This window comes from Scophthalmus maximus, chromosome 5 (genome assembly GCF_022379125.1).
Source record: "Scophthalmus maximus strain ysfricsl-2021 chromosome 5, ASM2237912v1, whole genome shotgun sequence".
Lineage (NCBI taxonomy): Eukaryota > Metazoa > Chordata > Actinopteri > Pleuronectiformes > Scophthalmidae > Scophthalmus > Scophthalmus maximus.
This window is the reverse complement of record NC_061519.1, coordinates 2,268,658-2,288,635: the sequence shown is the minus strand read 5'-3', so window position 1 is coordinate 2,288,635 and position 19,978 is coordinate 2,268,658. Positions and strand designations below refer to the sequence as shown.

The 19,978-nt window shown below is 42.6% G+C and overlaps 2 protein-coding genes across 3 annotated transcripts; one reads left to right on the top strand and one right to left on the bottom strand.

Moving 5' to 3' along the window:
* Positions 1 to 581: 581 nt before the first annotated feature.
* Positions 582 to 11,410, bottom strand: nsun2 (NOP2/Sun RNA methyltransferase 2). The gene is made up of 19 exons (XM_035634420.2): positions 11,187 to 11,410; positions 10,334 to 10,491; positions 9,704 to 9,808; positions 9,506 to 9,611; positions 9,266 to 9,337; positions 9,044 to 9,128; positions 7,393 to 7,585; positions 6,957 to 7,031; positions 6,657 to 6,787; positions 5,914 to 5,987; positions 5,613 to 5,743; positions 4,861 to 4,957; positions 4,419 to 4,630; positions 3,974 to 4,066; positions 3,738 to 3,873; positions 2,630 to 2,710; positions 2,219 to 2,357; positions 1,781 to 1,820; positions 582 to 1,656 (listed from the first exon to the last, which is right to left on the bottom strand). Exons 1-19 carry the CDS (start codon positions 11,250 to 11,252, stop codon positions 1,341 to 1,343), a joined length of 2,310 nt encoding a protein of 769 aa, XP_035490313.1. The 5' UTR covers positions 11,253 to 11,410; the 3' UTR covers positions 582 to 1,340.
* A 406-nt stretch (positions 11,411 to 11,816) lies between these two features.
* Positions 11,817 to 19,403, top strand: srd5a1 (steroid-5-alpha-reductase, alpha polypeptide 1 (3-oxo-5 alpha-steroid delta 4-dehydrogenase alpha 1)). 2 transcript variants are annotated; one of them, XM_035634423.2, is made up of 6 exons: positions 11,817 to 12,284; positions 13,092 to 13,258; positions 14,950 to 15,051; positions 16,958 to 17,108; positions 17,232 to 17,330; positions 19,239 to 19,403. In XM_035634423.2, exons 1-5 carry the CDS (start codon positions 11,974 to 11,976, stop codon positions 17,296 to 17,298), a joined length of 798 nt encoding a protein of 265 aa, XP_035490316.1. In that variant the 5' UTR covers positions 11,817 to 11,973; the 3' UTR covers positions 17,299 to 17,330; positions 19,239 to 19,403. The 2 variants fall into 2 exon arrangements, with proteins under 2 accessions (XP_035490316.1, XP_035490315.1); XM_035634422.2 differs by having other exon boundaries at positions 17,929 to 19,403.
* Positions 19,404 to 19,978: the final 575 nt, after the last annotated feature.

The window sequence follows — 19,978 nt, the reverse complement described above, 5'->3', positions numbered from 1 at the left end:
GTCTGTTTACCAATGTTGAAAGAGTGAATAAAAAAAAGACTTGAATTCACTCAGAAATTGGCTGTTGGACACGTTGCTCTATTGCGTGGGAAAATAACTTCTTGCAGAACTACTGTGGACATGGGTACTTCATCAACCTCTCAATTCTTTTCCCCAAGTATTTCAGACTAGTGCAATGCCTGCTTGGGGAATTTCCAGAGGCGTATATAAGAGTTGGGTTGATTGTAACGTTGTGGTGAACTAGTGTGAATGAGTGGTCACCTGTGTATGAAGGCACACTGCGCACGTAGAGGAAGACCTGTTCAACTCTGTCAGCAACCTGCCTGTTAAAGGGGACATTTTTCTTTTTCCCCATTTTCCTGTTATATACATTTTTTTGAGTACGTAAAAGGTCTGTAACGTTAAATGCCCATAGTCCAAGGTAAAGGGAGCTCCTTTCCCGGACAGAAAACACGGCCTGAACATCTCGACAGAAGTCTGGCCGATATTTCAGACACATGGTGACCTGGCATGTACAACATTCACATACTTCAACAGGCCCAGAATTGGCTTGAATCCAAAGAATTTGACCTGTGACACAGTTAACCTTTCACGCCTTTAATTAACTCTTGATTTCTGCTTATTTACCAGTGTAAAAAAAAAAAAATGACACTGTAGTTTAAGGGGCAGTAAGCGATTTGGAGAAAGCACTTTTCTTTGTTGTTGTTGTTGTTGTTGTGATTTTGTGACTTTGGGTATGGGAGACCGAGGCGCTAACCACTACGCCAAAAACGCGGAGTTGCAGTGCCATGTTAGCACGTCTCTGAAGGTGTCGACGAGTGATGTTTACAAACTGCACTTGCAGTGTTGTGAGGCGCGATCCACACCATTTCTTGTTTTTGAATTTACGGAGCTAGGGCTGAGACGAAAACCCAGATTTATTTTTCAGAACCGACAGCTAGCGGACCGTGAGGAAATATTGGCTGATTTTTACAAAACATGTATTGCTTTTGTATCGCTTATTGCCCCTTAAATATAAAGCTCTCAAACATGAGCAATGTGAAGAAAAAAAAACGGATGCCCCTTAATCAGTGGAATAAATTTGTTAAAACATGAAAAACATCCATAAAAATAAGACAAGCCATTAACTAAAAAGCCGACTCCTGGAGGGATCCAAAAATGAAAAATCTCAAGGGAGTCCATCTCTGGGAGGAAATCCTTCAGTGAGATAAACTGGGAATCCCGGAGAAGTAGTACCCTCCTCTACCACATCCCGTGGTCTTGGATCTGGTCGATCACTCTTAGAGCTCTAATCCGTCCTCAGTCAATCCTGCCGTCTCTCTCCCGTCTCCTCTACATTTTCAGCCACTAGTCCCCTGGCTGCCGCTGTCGGCCTTTGGTTCTGACGATCTGTTTTCCTCGCCGTTCCCCAAGTCAAGCTCGCCCTCATTTTCTGCCACCGATTCCTCCTCTGTGACCTTTTGAACCTCGGCCTCTTCCCCTTCCTTCCCTTCCTTTTCTCCATCGCTCGGTTTCTGGCCCTGTTTGTCTTTGAAGACCTCCACGCCTAACATTCGCAGGTAATGAAATCTCTCGTTGCGGGGGACGAAGGCGCGGATGGACGTCTTTCCCCTCCAGCCACACAGCTGGATGGAACACTGAGGCTCTGCTGGGTTACTGACAAACACAAGGAAATGATAGGTGTCAGAAAAAGCCCCAAAAAACCCAGGCTATTTATTTATTATGCATACATTCATCAAAATATTTATAAAAATATATATATATATATATATAAAATTACCTTGGGTTGGGAATGTACTTCAACACAATGCTACCCATTCCTGTGAAGATAAACGTTTATCAATTAACAAGGTATTTTATTCTTAGTTTGAGCTGGTATGTAGATATTTATTGACAATGCTTGGTATTTCTCACATGAATATCTGAGAATGACCAAATGTCCCTTCAGTTTTCATTTGCTGGAACTGCTCAGTTCCTTCTGTGAGGGTTTGAGGTCAGTGCCTTGCTCAAGGGCAGCTCAACAGCAGGCGTTGAAGAAGGCAGAGCATTACTCATTCAATTTGCTCTTTCATATTTTGCCAGAAACCTTTAAGTCGCTAATTCACTTCTCTAACCTCTGGGCTGCTGGTGCTGCTTCTAAGATCCAATTTTTTTGGGGGGCGATAATATTAATCATCAACCCTTGGTAAAGACCGACATAAATCGCCTAGTAACGAACCCAGTTTCTTGGCCTGAGCGTGAGCGTGGTCCTGCAGCTTGCTGAGGAAGGGGTTCTCCTGGGTCAGCAGCACTTTGATGTCCTCCACACTCACTGTGATTATCCTGGAGCGAATGTACGGCTGCAGAGTGTAGATACCCTGGTATGACAGAGTGAAGAGGTGGTTTACAATGTGCACAGCATCGAAACAAGTTTAAATTCTGAACATCTTCACTGCCTTTAAAAATGAATTTATAATCAGTTTATTTCAGTGCGAACTCTTGGCTTCCTTGTTATTTGGCCGTCTGCATCTCTCTGATGGTGGACACGGTAATGACAGTGAGAAGAACCCAGTGCATGTTTGAGCACATCAGACGAAGCTGCTTATACAATGAGTTTTATGATGTGTGTGTGTGTGAGTGAGTGAGTTACCTCCTGAGCCAGTCTGAAGGCACAGCCAAACTCCTCTCCATCACTGTTGCGAGACCAAACCTTCACCCCAGTGTTAATGACCTGAGAAATAGAATATAAAGAAAAAAATTAAAACACACACCCACAGGCTGAAAAATGTTTCTGCACAAAAACACTAATTCATATCTCTTTTAAAAACATAATTAAAAGGTGGTCATTTAAATAATTTAAAACAAAAATTACCAGTGCTGTTTTTGTTATCACCGATGTTTAGCAAACTTTCTCGCTCAAGGCGTCTCCCTCACGAGAGATAACAAAACTGTGGGCAAACACATTGAAGCCGGTGTCTGGTGTCCCAGCAGGAGGGGTTTGAACAGTAAAACTCAACGACACTTCTGAAATAAATATGTTGCGTCGTCGTAACCTCGGGGAAATGGAGCAAAACTTAACTTTGCGTTATAATTGAATGAGAATATGAAAGCAGGGGAAAGTGATATGATATGCTGCAAATATGCATCCGTGAGCAGATATTATACGGACGTATAAGTGACGTGAACTAGCGGACTCTGGTTTTTAACTGCCTCGTTCAGGATTTGTGATAATCTGGAATCACGAAATTCTCTATGGTTTGAGTCCAAATGAAGGGGACTAACAAGTGAGAAACAATAAAGATGAGGAGAACAAAGAGACTGAGAAGTCCACAGGCGCACACACGCACAGACGCACACACACAAAAACACACACACACACACGCACACACACACAAACAAACACAGCCACCTGAGCAGGTGCTAAAGGATGGAGGACTAGAGGGATTTGGGATGGGAGACGGTCCCATCTGTTGGGCTGCGTCTCTCTGATGGGATAGTACATGTCCACACACAAGAAAAACTAACTAGGTGGAACGTCACACTATGTCTGCATTCAATAACCAACGAGACAGGTCCATGTGTACCATCACAACCATTATGCATGTTTACTACCCTGTATTTTGTTTTCATCAACTCTGGGTGCATTGCCTTTAGGAAAGGATTGATTATTGATTTGTTGTATGCGGTTCCATGCAAGGAAATTGTTTGCGATCAGCATTATCGTCAAACATGATTTCAAACAATGTGTGCACACACACCTTCATGCGCTCGCTGTTGTTCAGCAGCATGTTGCGGAGCTCCTTGGACACCATGTACAAGTGTCTCTTCTTGCCCTCGTGGGTCCTGGTCAGAACATTGAGCTTGGGGAAGTCGGGGGACAGATCATAGAAAGATCTAGGAAAATATAAAATAGGGGAGGAAAAAAAAAATTTGTTTTGCTACAATGAAATCCTGCAAACAATCATGTCCGCGTCCAAAACGCACAGATGCTTACTGTATGGTGGTGAAGACAGGGTCGTCTTCAGTCAGGAACACAAAGGGGTCTTCCTTGTAACCAAACAGCTTCATCTTCTTCAAGGGTGGCGGCCTGGAAAACAGAGGATGGGGACTGCAAACAACTGACCTCATATTTTCCTCAAATAAATATACTTGTCATAATTCAAAATGATTGATGTATTTTGGTTCTGCTGCAAAGCTATCCGGTCACTCTAACTGAAGGAAAAACGGGCATTTTGCATGAGCTTTTGAAGATGATCTGACTATTCATCAGTAACGTGGTTGAGTCAGTGAAGGAAATTATTTAAAATGTGCATATTTCTTCAACATACAGTATGTGAAGTCGTTTTGTAATTCCCTGCAAAGGCAATGTTATGTCTCTCTTCACAGCAGCTCTGGAACCTCTCCTTTGTTTATTAGCTCACCAGACCAACATGACTCACCCACACACTCCATCTTGTTTAGCAGCAGTCTCCTGAGCCAAAGAAGCTCCTTTGAATGCCTCCTCCTCTTCTGCCTCCCCACCTAGTTTTCTCTCTGGGCCTCCCCCCTCCCCCTCCACACTCTCCGCGAGGTGGGGAGCATCGGTGGGGAGCGAGGCCGCTGGAGAGCCTCCGGTCTGGGCTGCTGAGCTGGATGACACGTCCTTCCTCATCTGGAAGCGACAGAGGTGGGGAGGGGAGGGGACAGGAGAGGAGAGGAGGGATGGTGAGCAGACAAAGATTAAAGAAAAAGAAGCAGGCCCCCAGCTGGAGCTGGGGTTGGTGAAATTTAACAGGTGAGTGATGCAGCGTATCCACATGGGTGAACTCTGCTCAATTTGCCTATTCTTGTGAGAGTGACAATCTAATCATCCATTAAGTGTTTGTGTTTGTGAGGAAGCACCTTGGGAAATCTTTTGTTCCACGGCATCGGGGCTTTCTTCACCAGCACAGCCACAAAGAACCCTCCAGTGTTCTGGTGATGTGGCAGAATCCTCATACTGACATCAACACACACGCACACAAAATAAATGACAGCTTTGAGTTATGTGGTGCCACCTACTGTGAGGCCAAACAATATTTTTTTCCCAGCATGATATAGGAGCTGCTGTGACAACAGCTCCCTCTGCTGGCCAGGACCACATCTGTCTGAGTATTTAAGTAAAAGCTGCAAAGAGGAAATTATATAATTTCCCATTATGTGAGAGTGCAGGTGTGTACATGTATGTGTATCCAATGTGTGTGTGTGTGTGTGTGTGTGTGTGCGCGCGCGTAACGCTGTGCCAAGAAAAACCCCCCTCAAAAAATCAGACGCATTACTCGGCTAATAAATTTGGCATTGCTGAAAAGAGAAAAGGTTGCAAGTGTGTGCTTGTAGTTTTCTGCCATAATTAGAAAAAAATACACTCAAGGATAAAAAAGTTATTGAAAATTGTCTTAATTACGATAAGGGTTTACAGGAAAGGGAACAGGCCTTTTCAATACACTGAAGAAATTCTCAAAGGGGTGTCCTATTTGGTTTAGCTATGAATCAAGAACCAAGTCGACCTTAAAGATTAGGGTCTGAGAGTTGAGAGTTTTGGGAAAGGCCCAAAGCTCAGAAAATGAAAATCACTAACCAGTCCTCCATTGCACTTGTAGTTTTGGGGTACATACCATCTCTCCAGATGCATGCTAGCCAGTTTCTCAGAGTCTGTGGGCGGGAACATGGTGGGACGGATCTGTGTCTGCCGACTGCTTGGAACCTCGGACCAGTCCGAATACCACATGCCCTCTTTGGTCATCAGCTACGGAGCAGAGTACATGATTCACAGTCAAAACAGCGACCTACAAAAACTCAAGTCTGACTTTGAAGCGGAAATGCTTCAAAAAACCTAAATGCCATCTTTCTTCCGTGTTTTGCTGTTGCTGCAGTTGGTTTATCGCAATGGTGGCTAGGACTAAAACATTCCAGTACCTTCCAGGAACTGACTCCAGGCATCCACTTCAGCCCCGGCAGGTCGGCAGAGCTGTCGGCTAGCTCCAGCGCTCCTGGGAATGAGGACGGATGAGACATTACAACTTGGCAGTAACAGACTGAGGGGTTATATTTATATATATTTTTTTCATTTCACATGTTCTCGTATATTCAGCCTAGTAGTTTGGTGTTTTCTAATGTGAACAAAATCGCAGGAGAGGTCACAATTTACACTATGCAGTTTTTTTTGGAAATAATTTGGATGCATAGCAGACAGTTACATGATCCAACTTAACATTTTCAAAATAATTAACCTGATACAAACATATTCAGTTTGGTTTTCCAAGGCATGGGCTTGTTAATGTGCAACAAGAAAGAAAACTTATATAATTTAATAAATACATGGAAGAAAAGTTGCTTTTTTAAAATTATAAATCAGCTTTCAACAAACAAATTGAAAAAGTTGACAGTGACGCATGAAAAAAACAAAACAACAACATGTCAATATGCATCATCGTTGGAGCTGGACTAAAAATTTGTCAAGGGCATTTGTCACTAAAATGTTATGCACCAACAATATTGATTAACTGATTTATTAGGAAATGAACGGATCATAAAAAATAATTGCTAGCTGCTGCACTGTTTGCATGAAAAAAACAAAACAAATTAAACCTTGATTTGAAAAAATAAAGCCGAAAACACATCTCTTAAGTCGTATACGTGTGCGTCAGTGTATTTGTTACCTTCGCTCTTTTCCAGCAGTGCTGCTATGACAGCTTCGTCCTCTATAGGGTTGAGTGAACAGGTGGAGTAGACCATCCTCCCTCCGACAGCCAGCTGTTCAACCCCGCGTACTGCAATTCGCAGCTGGAGCCTTGAGAACACACACACATACACACACACTGTAATGCATCCAACTTTTCCAATTAGCACAAAAGAACTCACTCCGTTCCCTTGTTGTTAAGTCAATTTCGTTTACCACACAAGTGCACGAATTCCCGTGTTGTCACATAAATGTGAGCGTGCACACTCTACCCACTCACCCGTGGAGGTGCAGGCTGTTGCTGGTTGTCCATTTCTTCCACACGTCAATGTTCTTCCTCAAGGTGCCGTCCCCGCTGCAGACACACAAGAGCAGACATCCCCAGTTTAACCTGAGGAGCTGGGACCACCAGACATTCCGAACACAAGTACTCACAGAGCGACAAGAAATGCCTGCAAAGCTAAATCTGTCTAAATGCTGGGCCTAAGCTTACTGCTCACATCACTACTGCCTGCCTGTCTGTCTTCATTACTGCCTTTTTTCCTCTGCCTCTCCCTCTGTGGTGTTTGGCAGGGACTCCTGGCTTCAGCACCGGCAGAGCTTAGAAAAAACATTTCTCTCTGTATGCACTTCCTCATCACACTTCTCCAAGCCCAACTCTCCTGCAGCACAGTAACACCCATCAGTGCAGATTCATCCCACAGCCGTTTACTGACCTGCAGGGCACGTCGCACAGAATGCGGTCGTAGAAGAGGACGTCCCTCTTGCCGCCCGAGTTGATGTGCAGTGTTGGGATGCAGGAGGCGTCGTGGTTGACCACCATGATGCAGGGGCTGTTGAGACGCTTGGCCTGGTGCACCAGTAGGTAGCATCGCTTGTTGTCCACATCATTGGCGATAACAAAGCCCTCTGGAAGGCGGAGGTGTAAATTGAGAATCAATCAACAAAAGCCGGAACTACTGTTAAATGCCTGTTATATTCTGCTGTGTAGTATTATAATTCAAATGACAATTTAACAAGAAGATACTGAAAAAAACCAAGAATGTCTTCTCCCCCAAAGTTGTGTAAAAACTTTTCCTCCATCTGACCAGACTCCACTGTGCAATATTATCACGTGTATCATGTGCGGCATTTATTTATTATTAACCTTATTCATATTCATCATACTACTTAAATTCACTGTACAATATTTACATTATTTATATTATTTATCACACTACTGCATTTTCTTTGCATTCTGGTAACCTCGACTTGTGTTTACTTTTATTGATGAACTTGATCTTATACTTCTGTGCTTAATTTTTTTACATTTTGTACATTTTCCTTTGTAAACCATCATAACAAGCACAATTTGATTTGACTTTTGTAATTCCGTTCTGCTTGGACAGTGACAATAAAGTTCTTGAATCTTGAATGGCAGTTTGACAATTGTTAAATAGTCCCACGATGGGGAAATATACAGTGTTACAGGAGTAAAGGGAGGAAACATAAGTGGCATCATTAAAAAGTAATACGTAGACAATTTAAACATAAGGAAATAATACAGAGAAATAATATGTACAATTTGATCAGGATTTGTTTCCTTATGCCTGCCTTACACCTAATGACTTTCAAGCGATTTCAATGTCGTAGACACATTGCCATTGTTGGTATAAAATCATGAGATTTTTGCTCTGGTTGAGGCGCGCTCCCGTCATCTCAATCGTTTGGTGTAAGGTGGTGATCCGAGCTGTTTTAAGTCAAGTCTTTTTCTCGTCTTGAAGTTCCGATAAATTCAACCGTGATTGATATTAACCTAAGTTTGTAGTCTTCGCTCATGCGGATGGTGACGTGAACATTGTCTACTACCGATTGGTGAGCTCTTTCCAGAACCAAACAGGAAGCAGAAAAGTGTGTAGGGGTCGGGGAATACATGCTGCAACAACGCATGGAGACTCCGGTGAAGCCTCAAATGTTGCGGTTTCTAAACTACCTGGTTGCGTAAACGGTGACAGCGCAGGGGACAGAGCAACCAGGTAGTTTTTCGAAACCGCAGCGTTCGAGGAGTCTCCATGCGATGGTGCAGCATGTATTCCCGTCGTCTCCACAATCTTCAGCGTCTTCTCTTTTTCTTGTTGGCTTATATTTTCTGTACAGACCATTTCACACACACTCATGTACCTAGTGGCTAAAAGCTGCTGGTGGCTAGACTGTGACTAAAACCTCTGTGACTAATGACAAATTGTCTTTATATGTGAGAGGGTGTCAGACTGAAGTCTTTTAAAAGTCTTTTCAGTGTCTTCTCGGAGTCGTCTAGTGTATGGGAGGCATTAGTGGTCACACTGTGTTATCAGTGATTATAACATCTCTCCCAGTTGTGCTTCTCACCTGGAAACGGCACATCCATGTCGGCATGGAGCATCTCAATCAGCTGGGCTGTTTTTGACCCTGGAGCTGCGCACATGTCCAGGATCTACACGCAAACACATGCACGTCAGCACTTTTTAAAAGTTGTACTATTTAGCTTTTTAAGAGCCTGAAGGGCGAAAAAAACCCAGAAAATTGTCAAGCACTGACAGATTGATCTTTCGAATAGGGCTTTGGTTTTACCTTGTGGTGGGGCTCAATCTTGAGAAGCAGAGGAGGGAGCATACTGACAGCCTCCTGTCGACTGATGTTACCCTGCGTGGAGAAAAAGAATCATGCCAAATTTTCAACTTCCTATATCCAGGGTACGTCTGGTGAATACAGCCAATATTCAAATGTGCAATTCTCCCGTTTTAGGCTTACTTCTTTACCTTTAGCTTTAGCCTTACATAATGTCACAGTTAGGTTTGTGTTTACACTCACAGACTCTGTCTCGCTGACCAGAAATTGGTGGAACTTCTCCAGCAGGGGCGACTTCCTGATGATCTTCCTGCTCATGTTCGTGTGCCAGGCCTGCTCATCGGGGTACCTGGAGGAGAACGACATGGCGCATGCTGAGTTTTCTTCTAGTTTCAACCCGTGTTACCTTTTAGCCTTGGGCAAACCAATGCGAGAATGTACCAGCTCAGAGCCTGGGGAGCCTCGATCTTCTGACCGTCGATCTCCAGCTCCTGAATATCCTTGAAGTATTTTTCCTTCAGACAGTGGAGGATCTCCTTGGCATGGCTGGAAAAAGAAATAAGAGCCCGTGGTTACTGTCGCGGCAAGCAGCAGAGGGAGAGCTTCGGTCAAGAGACTGCGGGGTAACAAGCTATAAATTATGACAACGGTGATGAAGGTTTACTGCCGCCAACAACAACTTTCATCGCCGTTCTCTTTCGTATGAGGCTTCCTTGTCATGGCATGTCAATGAAGGCATTGTAAAAATTTTGCTAAAAAACATTAGCTGTCTCATTACAAAGTCTAACCATCTCTCATGGCCAAACAGTTACGTCCCGTCGTACTATGAGGCCTTTATCAGTGATTGTTTGAAGTGGTAGAAGCACATTCCTGACCAGCAAAGTGGACATTCAAAGATAAACAGTAACAAAAGCATACAAGTGATAGTTCAGAATAGTCTTGAATACGTATCTTTTATGATTCATAACAGCCTACCAATGGGCAGAGACTAATTAATCTGACAACGTGTGTGGTCTTAAAGCAGGAACAAGAAAGCGATTAGGAGCCAGGTCACAAATATGTCCAGCTGACCTCTTGTATCCGGTGATGCGGATGGTCGCAGGCAGCGGTTCCCTCATTGCGTCCATGAACTGTTCAAACTCTCCTTCGGGCACCAGGCCCAGCTCCTTGTAGTAGCTCTCAAAAAGCTTATTCTCCTTGACGATATCCGCATAGCCATTTCCCCAGCCCTGAAAACACAGATGTGTGGTCATTGGTATGCACTCAAAAATTTGCCAGTTTATTAGGTAAACCTGGCAAACAAACAAAAAACAATGCAACCCAACACAGTGTTCCTGTGATAAACTCTACGGTTGTATTTGAATTGCTCTCGACAAGGCAGCTGTGATTAAACTGTCATTCTGCACAGAATCACCTGAAATGCACCCGGCTAGATGGGAAGAGCATTTAATGTCATTGAACAATGTGTCAATTATGTTTTTTCTTCCTCATTGTAACGGTTAGATAACTAACAAAACATATTCTAACATCTGTTATATTTTTGTATGGTCCAATCAACTATTCGGCCTGAAACTGAGTTCATTTCCGGATCTTCTTCCAATCACGGTGCTGTAGTGTAGTAGAAGTTTTGACGAGACAACCCGACGTGCCTGCACCACTCAGCGACGTGACAATGAACACATATTTGAGTGAAGTCTGGCGGAGACTACAACACAACACGTATCTGGAGCACATTCTGTAAATGCCACAGAGTAAACCTGTCTGGTGTTTGAAGCTGGCTCCTCAGTGTTGATGGCAACATGACTGGAAAACACGCCTCGGCTCCATTCACTTTTAAGTGCTTTATAACCCGAGTGATGTGTGTGGCCTGGCTGAGCAGCTGATGTTAGCATGGAGGTGCCGCAAGCAGAGGAGCGACTCTTACAGCGTTGTCCCTGCTGTCCCTGCCGGTGCTCTGGTTCTTCTGCCGCTGCCTGCTTCTCTTCCCCATTTTTGAACAGCGCACAATTCCGAAGTAGAATCTACAGAACAGCGTAGTGGTCGAACGCAGGGAAATTAGACGGGAAACTCGGGCAAGCCGCGACTCTGCGGAGCGTTCGAGGAGCAGTGCGTATTTGTCGAAACGTGTTGCCTCTGACGCACGTGAATCAGGACCTCCCGAGGTGGCCTCGGCATCTGCCTGACATAAATAAACCCCCGGCACAGTTAACTAAATCTGGTGAGATTAATGAAACACTTATAACACCACAATGTGATTTTTAATTGCGTCAGTGTAACAGGCATTTTTGTACTCTAAAACAAAAATCACTCGTTTCTTTCTCCTAAATTCATTATTAGAATTGCCACTATTCATTCATGAGAGTAACATTAGGGTAAGTTAGGGTAGGTTTTGGTAATTAAAAAGTGGTCATCGTTTACAGGTGATTTTATGCAAATTGATCGATTATGACGTCGGACCACGCGTTGTTCAATAACGCCAGTCGTAAAATCGAGCATTTCGATTGGTTGACAAGATTCCATGCCATATCTGTTCAGGGGCTGTGATTGGTCGAATGCTCAACCGGTGGACCTCGTTTCTATCAGTCGCATGTAGGGACCTCTAGGCATTCCGTAGCCGGTCAGCTAGAGTGACCATACTTATGAGAATATCGGTTAAAGATACACAGTTTTTCACGTGTTTATTTATTTATTTTTAAAGCTCCCCTTCAGTCATGGACGCTCTCCTCGCAAGACTCTTCTCCTCCGACGAGCAGGAGCTGTACATGTTGGACCGTATGGCGCACGTCACGGTTCTCATGGCAGCCTGCACCTTCTTCACTCTGCTCTTCGAAAATGTCCCGTACGGGCGCTACGCCAGCAGCAAATATGGATTTCCGGTGGATGTCAAGTTCGCCTGGTTCGTGCAGGAGCTGCCTGCTTTCCTCGTGCCCTTGTGCCTGGTCGCCTGGACGACCGCCGCGAAAACGTCACTGCTGCCCAACCAGCTGCTCATCGCCATGTATTTCTGCCACTACGTCCAAAGGTAGGTAGCCAGCACTGGTCAGTTGAACCCAGAACTTTTCACCTGGAGTCATGCCAGCTTAAGGAAATGTTCAACTCCTGTTTCCACGATGATCCGTGTGGTGTAGGAGGCGTGTCAGTCCCTCCTCTTCAATTAGACTGAGTAATATCAATATGCTGCATAATGCTGTTTAATAATGGACAAGGTAGGAGAGAAGAATATCAAGGCAAGGCAAGTTCATTTGTATAGCACATTTCAACAACAAGGCAATTAAAAGGGATGTACATAAATCATTAAAAGCAATTGGGAGGAAACAGATAAAATCACATTAAAATATAATAGTTAAAAATTAAAAAGAGAAAATAAACACATGTTAAAGTAGAATAAGACAGGTGATAAAAGTTACAGTGCAGTACAAGAAATGCACAGTTAGTATTTAATGAAAGGCAGCGGCAAACAAAAAACTCTTCAGACTTGATTTAAAAGACCTGAGAGTTGCAGCCGTCCTGCATTTTTTTTTGGGAGTTTGTCCCAGATCTGTGGAGCATAGAAACGAAACGCTGCCTCTCCATGTTTAGTTCTGACTCTAGGGACAGAGAGCACACCTGCTCCAGATGATCTGAGAGGTCTGGATGGTTTCGTAGCAGAGCAGAAGATCAGAAATGTATTTTGGCTCTAAACCCTTCAGTGCTTTATAAACCAAAGGGTGCATTGTATTTTAAAGTACAACATCACTAGTGCCAGCTATCAAACCCAAGTCAATGTGTCAGAGCATGTGTTTGAAATAAGAGGTTGGGCCAATATCTTGTTTTTTTGTTCTGCTTACAGATCCCTGATTTATCCATTTCTTATCCGAGGAGGTAAAGCAACACCATTCATCTCGTTTGCCCTTGCCTTTGTTTTCTGCATCTGTAATGGCTACATGCAGATCAGGTACCTGAGCCATTATGCTGAGTACCCTGCACATTGGGTTTCGCACCCGTGCTTTGTCGCTGGTAGGTGTTCTCTGCTTGTTATCCACATTCTACACATTCTCAAGGGCAATATGTTGTTGGGTTTTTGGGTTGTGTTTTTTTTTACTACTAGAGCTTAGATTGATAATGAGGGATGAAGATGAGGGTTATCCAAATAGAGTTGGGTGGAGTCTTTTGCAGAAAATGGAAATGAAATGGATCAGGTTTGGCATTAACAGTCACATTATCGATTGTAAGTATTGTCAGGCTGACTAGTGTTACATTAATATTGGGACTTGAATGGAGGCATAAAATGAAAAATAAATGTTAAGAAAATAAATTAAATAAATACTTTTACAACATATTCTAGGAAATTTAAGCTGTGGTGGGCACACATGCATTTGAAAAAATATTGAAAGGTAAAAGAAAAATCTTGGTCAATAAATGACTTAAGGCACAAGTTAAAAACAAGCAATAATTAATAAAAACAGCACTGAATAAAATGTGTTATAATGAACTATGAGAAGAACAGCGTAAAGGATAAAAACTGGTTTCGTACTCACTATTCCCGTAGTTCATCCCTTCAACCCCTCTTATCCGCCCCTTGTCCCTAAATAAAATGGAAAGGCAGAACTGAAAAAAACAAACTCTGTGGTCCTTCAAAAGCTTTTCTCTCCACTTCAGGTGCTTCTCACATTTTTCAAACCTGAAAGTGCTCTGCAGTTTTTCTTTTTTGCTTCCCTGTAACCCTGCTGAACACAGGAAAATGTCAATTTATAATGTTTTTCCACAATTGTTGACCACTCCCCTTACAGTTTAGCAATATATATATTTTTTAAAGCCGAATGAAGTGAAAGTTTTAAAGACACTAATGTGAAAATTTGCTTTTCAGAATAAAATAAGAACTAAAACTAGAATTCATTTAGAGCTGCAACAATGAATTGTTTAATTGATTAGATATCGACTAGTAAATTTATCACCAACTTTTGATTATTGATTAATCCGTTTAAGTTGTTTTTATGGAATAAAAAGTTTTTAAAAAGTGAATATTTTCTGGTCCTTTGCTCCTCTATGACTGTAAACTTCAATACAGAAAACAATCGTTAGTTGCAGCTAAATTAATTGATTTAAGTTGGAAGGAGAGGGTGAGGTCAGGGGTATGCATTTGGTTGCAATCTGCAACCTCATCAGTAGATGCCACCAAACCCTACGAACAACGGGGGAGAGTTTTTGACCAAGAGCTGGACAATAAGCCGAATATAATTGAAGTAGCCGTATGTAACATTATGAATTACTTTCTGAAGTATATTAATATCTTTAAAATAAATAAATCATTTGTCTGAGACCCATAATTGTTAGTCAAATAATAGTTAGTCATAACAAAGTTAGAGTTTAAAAAAAAACATTCTTACGCATTAATTACTGAGTTTAACGCCCATAAACTAGATAAATCTCCTTCATGAGGGCTGTGCGAATGAGTTTTTTAACAAGTTTGAGAGACAGGTCTGGCAATATAAACAGCCAACATTACAACTGCCATTAGATTTATGTCAAATAGCAAAGACTTGATTGTCTTGATGGTCTTCAAGCAGATCACAGCAGCAACACTTCAGATAAATACTTACTGAAAATTGTGAACAGTTGCTGTAGCTTGTCAAAATACAGCTTGGCTGTCTGTCTTTTGGTCGGTTAAAATCTTGTGCTACAGCAGCTTTTGCTTGGTCCGTCTCCAGGTTCTGTGCTGTGGTTGGTCGGCTGGCTTGTGAATGTGCACTCCGACCACATCCTGAGGAACCTGAGAAAGCCCGGAGAGACCGGCTACAAGATTCCCACAGGTAAAATTTAGTCATCAAAACACTGGAACAAATCAGTGTTCTCACCACTCCCTATTTGATTACATCTAACTTTCCGAAACTTAATATTTGACATGTTGGCACATTATCGCTGTCTTGTAATGTTTTTGACGACTGCAGTGACTAGTTACTGCTGCCGCTAGGAGTGTCTACAGCTAAAAAGGACTTACAATTGAAGGAACTATCCTTCAGATGGAGTATTTTGAATGCATGACATTCACGGTTAAATGCACAACTCTCTCTGAATAGGTCTACAGTTTGAACACTTTTTCCGCCACTGCTGTGAGGTAACAAGTCAAGAGAGTAGTTATCAAATCATGGGACATGACACCGTGGCAGCTTTACTCAGCGCTAGATGCTAATTTTCCACTGTGGTCACATGATTATACAGGATTGTTAGGAGAATCACAGGTTGTCACTCGTCTTTTTCTCCTCTCTGAACACTTGCATTAGTGTATAAAACGGTTCTTGCTGCTTTGACTCTAATTTGTTCCATCTCAGCTAGTGTGTACAGTAAGTGACTTGTAATGCTCGCATCTTGTGTAGGTTTGGTTGTTCTGTGTACTTTTGGTTTAGCTGACAGACATAAAAAGAAAATGTTCAAAACCGTACAGTGTTGATAGTAATCATGTTAGACATCAACTCAGGCCTACACAGGAATGTGAACATTATATATATCTTTACAAGGGTCATGCTAAATATAGCGTTCCGCTCATGGACTGTAAAAAGTGTCCTGATTGGTAAATGCTTATTTTCGTGACATGGTTGAACACTCAAATACCACCATCCTGGATGTAACAAAATACTTACAGTACTTTAAGAGAATAGTTCAACATGTTTGGAAATACCTGCATTCTGTCTATTGCTGAAGGTTAGGTGCTGGTTTTAGACTACCTGTTTTCTATTTCTGGTCTCTCTGCAAAACTGGCTGCCTCATTCAGCTTAACATTGAACATATATGCCATACGAACAAGCAAAATGTCTTTATTATTATTTATTTATTACTTATATTCCCCAAATAAAAGTATTAGCATATTTTTAGTACAAGTAGATTTATGCAGTTCACTGCACTGGCCATTTTGGGTTTTCCTTTTCTCGTCATTGTTGATGTTTAAAACAGTAATTGTGACGTTGCCGTTCCCTAGTTCCAGGTTCCGTAGTTCATGACAAAGAACAGACTAAACCGATGAAAGAATGATTAAGCGTTGGACATTTTTTCACAGTGTCTGACCTTTTACTCTGTGAAAATGGAGATGGGACATCTAAGGGGGGGTTGGGTAAACAGGATTTTGGCCCATCTCCAAATTCTTTTTGAAAAACAGCCTGGAGGCTGGTATGAAAAAGTCAAATAAAATCAACATGAGCTGCTGTTTTTAGATCACATAATTGTCGAATCAGTAATCATAACGGGTTCACAAAGAGGGTGGCTCCCCCAACTTGAAGAATGTAGTCACAACAATAGAACCTTCGGGTGAGCCCGTTGAAACGATCCATCTCGGACCCGTAAAGGAAAATAAAGTGGAGAAGGCGAGGCGAGAGGAAGCCGCGAGTGCCGTGGCTCCATATGAACTTCCAGGCACGCCTGGATTCCCCTCGGCTAAGAATCTGCCATTTTCACAAAGAGGGCAGTAACACTTCTGTGTGCACACGGCCTGCAGTCAAACAGCGAGAGCTCAGCCCTCTACGATCAGTGTGGATGCCCCTCTAAATCTTTTTGCAGCGTTTAGACCGAATTACGTGAAGAGGTGGTGGAAACGTCAGTGCTCATTCAGTCAGGTGTTGAATTGCAGTCCAAATTCAAATTTTCTTCAAGAGTGAATTATTAGGGCAGTTTAACATATAAGAGGATAAGCATGCCTGTCCTAACTCCGGTGTCTCCCATCCACAGGCGGGATGTTTGAATATGTGTCGGGAGCGAACTTCTTAGGAGAGATAACGGAGTGGGCCGGCTTCGCTCTGGCTGGTCACTCCGTTCACAGTTCAGCCTTTGCCATCTTCACCGCAGTGGTCCTCACCAGCAGGGCTGTGGCCCACCACAAGTAAGAGAAGAATAATAACACACACAGACACACACAGAGTAAGCAGCGTTACATGGAGTGTATCGCACAAGCATCTGTGTTAATAGAAGAACCTGGCTCCTCTCTCCGTCTTTTTCTCTGTAGATGGTACCTCGCAAAGTTTGAGGACTACCCGAAAAGCAGGAAGGCTCTGATTCCATTCCTATTCTAGGATGCAAATTGAGTACTGGAGGCTTGAAAAAGGTACCGTATTAGCTTGCGGCGGTTGAGAAGAATATTTTGATATCACAACAGACCCTTAAAGATTTATTATTTTTCATCGAGGAGAAATTGAAACACAGGTCGCATGCCTGTAAATGATCTCATCCGAGCTGCAAGCAAGCAACAGTTTGAAACCATTGTCTCATAATGGCTTTTATTGTTGCCATTAGTTTGGTAACAATGTCCATAAAGCACAAGAAACATCCTACGACTGTGAACTAATGTACTGGAGGTGTTGTGCTCACAGGACAGCGCTCCTTCAGTGGAAACAAGATAGTGATTGGAGCATAGCTCCACAGAAGTACAGTGTATTTATAACACTCTGCACCAGCAGTAAACCGCTTGAAGACTTCTCTGCTGATCTGCATATTCTCCCAGATGGAACATAAACTAGGAAATGCAAAGCGAACATTTAAAGTTTTTAACTAATCCTCACGAGTCATCTTTTGCAAAAAACAATCTTTTTTAACATCCATTTTAGATTAAAACCGATTAAAACAGGACACATCCGAGATGTTTTCCTGCCTCACGCGAGAGCCTTTTCCACTTACTTCTTCTTCTGAATTTCCTGATTGCGAAGCCACTCAGGAGCAAAGGGTATCTGCATCTCCTCAAACCCCGTCCACGTCTACTGGGCTGCTGGGAAATCAAGTGGAGATCAGGCATGGCCCTCAATAACTCGCCCATGCCTGAAATGAGATGATCGTGTCGGGGTTTCTCAGAAGGAACGGACAAAGAAATGAAAGGCGAAAGTATTTGGGGAGTCTGTGAAAGCAGGAGTGTGTTGCATGCAGACTGGGGGAACAAATAAAGGATTTATCATCTCTTATGCTCTACTACTGTTTCATAAACACATTTAGCATGAGCCCAAAAATCTGTCTGTGTGAGTTAGGACTTCCTTGAATCATGTAGATATTAATTATATGACCTGCCTTATATTCAGTCTTTCTCAAAATGTTTAGTTTGGAATCAAGTGCAATTATCACTTCATCTTGCTGAAAATCTGTCATAACCCACATTTATATAGAATGGAAGATGACAAGCTGGATAGTTCAGTGTACTCTAGTGTATGTAGTGATTTATACTGAAGATTTCCAAGTGCCTGCTGCAGTTTCTCATAACTCATAACTCATCAGTTCTCTCTTTCCCAGCGGAGAGCACATTTCCAACACCAGTCGTGGCCAAGGTCGAATCATAATGAATTTTCAAAAATGCGTTGAAAATAAAATGTTTTTTGTCATCGTTTTTTAGACATGGTGTCATCAATAAATAATAGGATCGCTTTGTCTCGTGTGTGTCGCTGAAGGCTATGCAGGGTGACATCCTTAATGTAGAAGATCACCATCTCTCTCTTTCTCTTCCAGGCTATGCCCTCTCTTCTTTATCCATGCTTAGCACGACCAGTATTTACTGAGACTGCCATATGACTTGAATGCCTTTCATCTTCAGGCAGACAGCAACAGATTTCCCTTTTATATGCAAAGCAGCACCATGAAATGGCTTGTAATTATCTTACTTAACATGTTCACTCGTGCTGGCAGCAGATAGTCCACAAGGGGAGCTGTTCTTTAATATTAAATATTTGTTCGGCCTGTGCCATATCATAGACTATGTGTAAAAATGGACGTAGTCACCGGGTTCCAGAAGGGGAAGCCAGTTCATAAGTGCCTATAACCTGTATTCTCTGGAGTGACCATTAGAGGGCGACTCCACCGGTTGCGAAAATAAGTCAGTTCCTATAGACACCTGTGAGAAATGACTTGACTTCTCACTTTATTTATAACATCAGTTAACATTTTACTGAGGAGGTTTATGGTCCAATCTCTATTTGCAAGTCTTCATCAATACAGCATGATGTTCATTCAGTAAATGATGGTCTCGTTTATGCAGGTGTAGGTGGATATGCGGTGGACACGCTCTCAGTCAGGTTTTTCTTCTATCATTCGTTTTGGCCTAATATACTTCAGTGACATAATACATTTTCTGGTTAACATTGTGTAAAAATCGACATATGTTAAAATTCATTCAAAATAAACGCAAAGCCTCACACAAAAATGGCATCTGTGATTTTTTTCCTTGTGCACATTAGGTCTAAACTGTGTCAGTGTTAATCTTCTCGCCTTTCGGTACTGCAGCTCCTGATCGAAGGTTATTATCCAGATTTGCAGATGTGTCCTGCAGGAGGTGCTGATCTGCAGCCTGAATGATATTCACTCGGTCCAATGTGACTGTGTCCTCAGTAAACTGCACTTCACCACACGGGGGAGGGGGGGGGGGGCTTCAACACAGCAGGCAAGTTGATATAACCATGTAAATGAAGTTGTACACCTATGTATGTGTGTGTGTGTGTGTGTGTGTTGGGCATCTGTCAGCCATGGTCCAGGTATGAATAACCAATTCAATCTAGTGTCACTCAAAACGCCTGCGTTTGATACGATGTAAGATGGAGGGAGATGGAAAGAAGCGCTGGGGTCTCTACAAGGCGTACAGTGGGAGTGAGCAGCTGTGTGTTTCCCAGAGTGCTACATATACTAGCTGACACATAGCTGGCATATAGTTTGCTCGGGTTTTTTTCCCTGGACTCTGTCACATGCTGCACGTGAGTAGCAGGGGTAGGAGGCGGGCGTGCA

Excerpts from the sequence above, each read along its gene's own strand:
- nsun2 (XM_035634420.2), bottom strand. The coding sequence starts at position 11,252 with ATGGGGAAGAGAAGCAGGCAGCGGCAGAAGAACCAGAGCACCGGCAGG. Across the intron at positions 10,492-11,186 it reads GGGACAGCAGGGACAACGCT|GGCTGGGGAAATGGCTATGC; the intron begins GTAAGAGTCGCT and ends CTGTGTTTTCAG. Across the intron at positions 4,067-4,418 it reads AAACAAGATGGAGTGTGTGG|GCCGCCACCCTTGAAGAAGA; the intron begins GTGAGTCATGTT and ends TCTGTTTTCCAG.
- srd5a1 (XM_035634423.2), top strand. The coding sequence starts at position 11,974 with ATGGACGCTCTCCTCGCAAGACTCTTCTCCTCCGACGAGCAGGAGCTG. Across the intron at positions 12,285-13,091 it reads TTCTGCCACTACGTCCAAAG|ATCCCTGATTTATCCATTTC; the intron begins GTAGGTAGCCAG and ends TTCTGCTTACAG. Across the intron at positions 15,052-16,957 it reads CGGCTACAAGATTCCCACAG|GCGGGATGTTTGAATATGTG; the intron begins GTAAAATTTAGT and ends TCCCATCCACAG.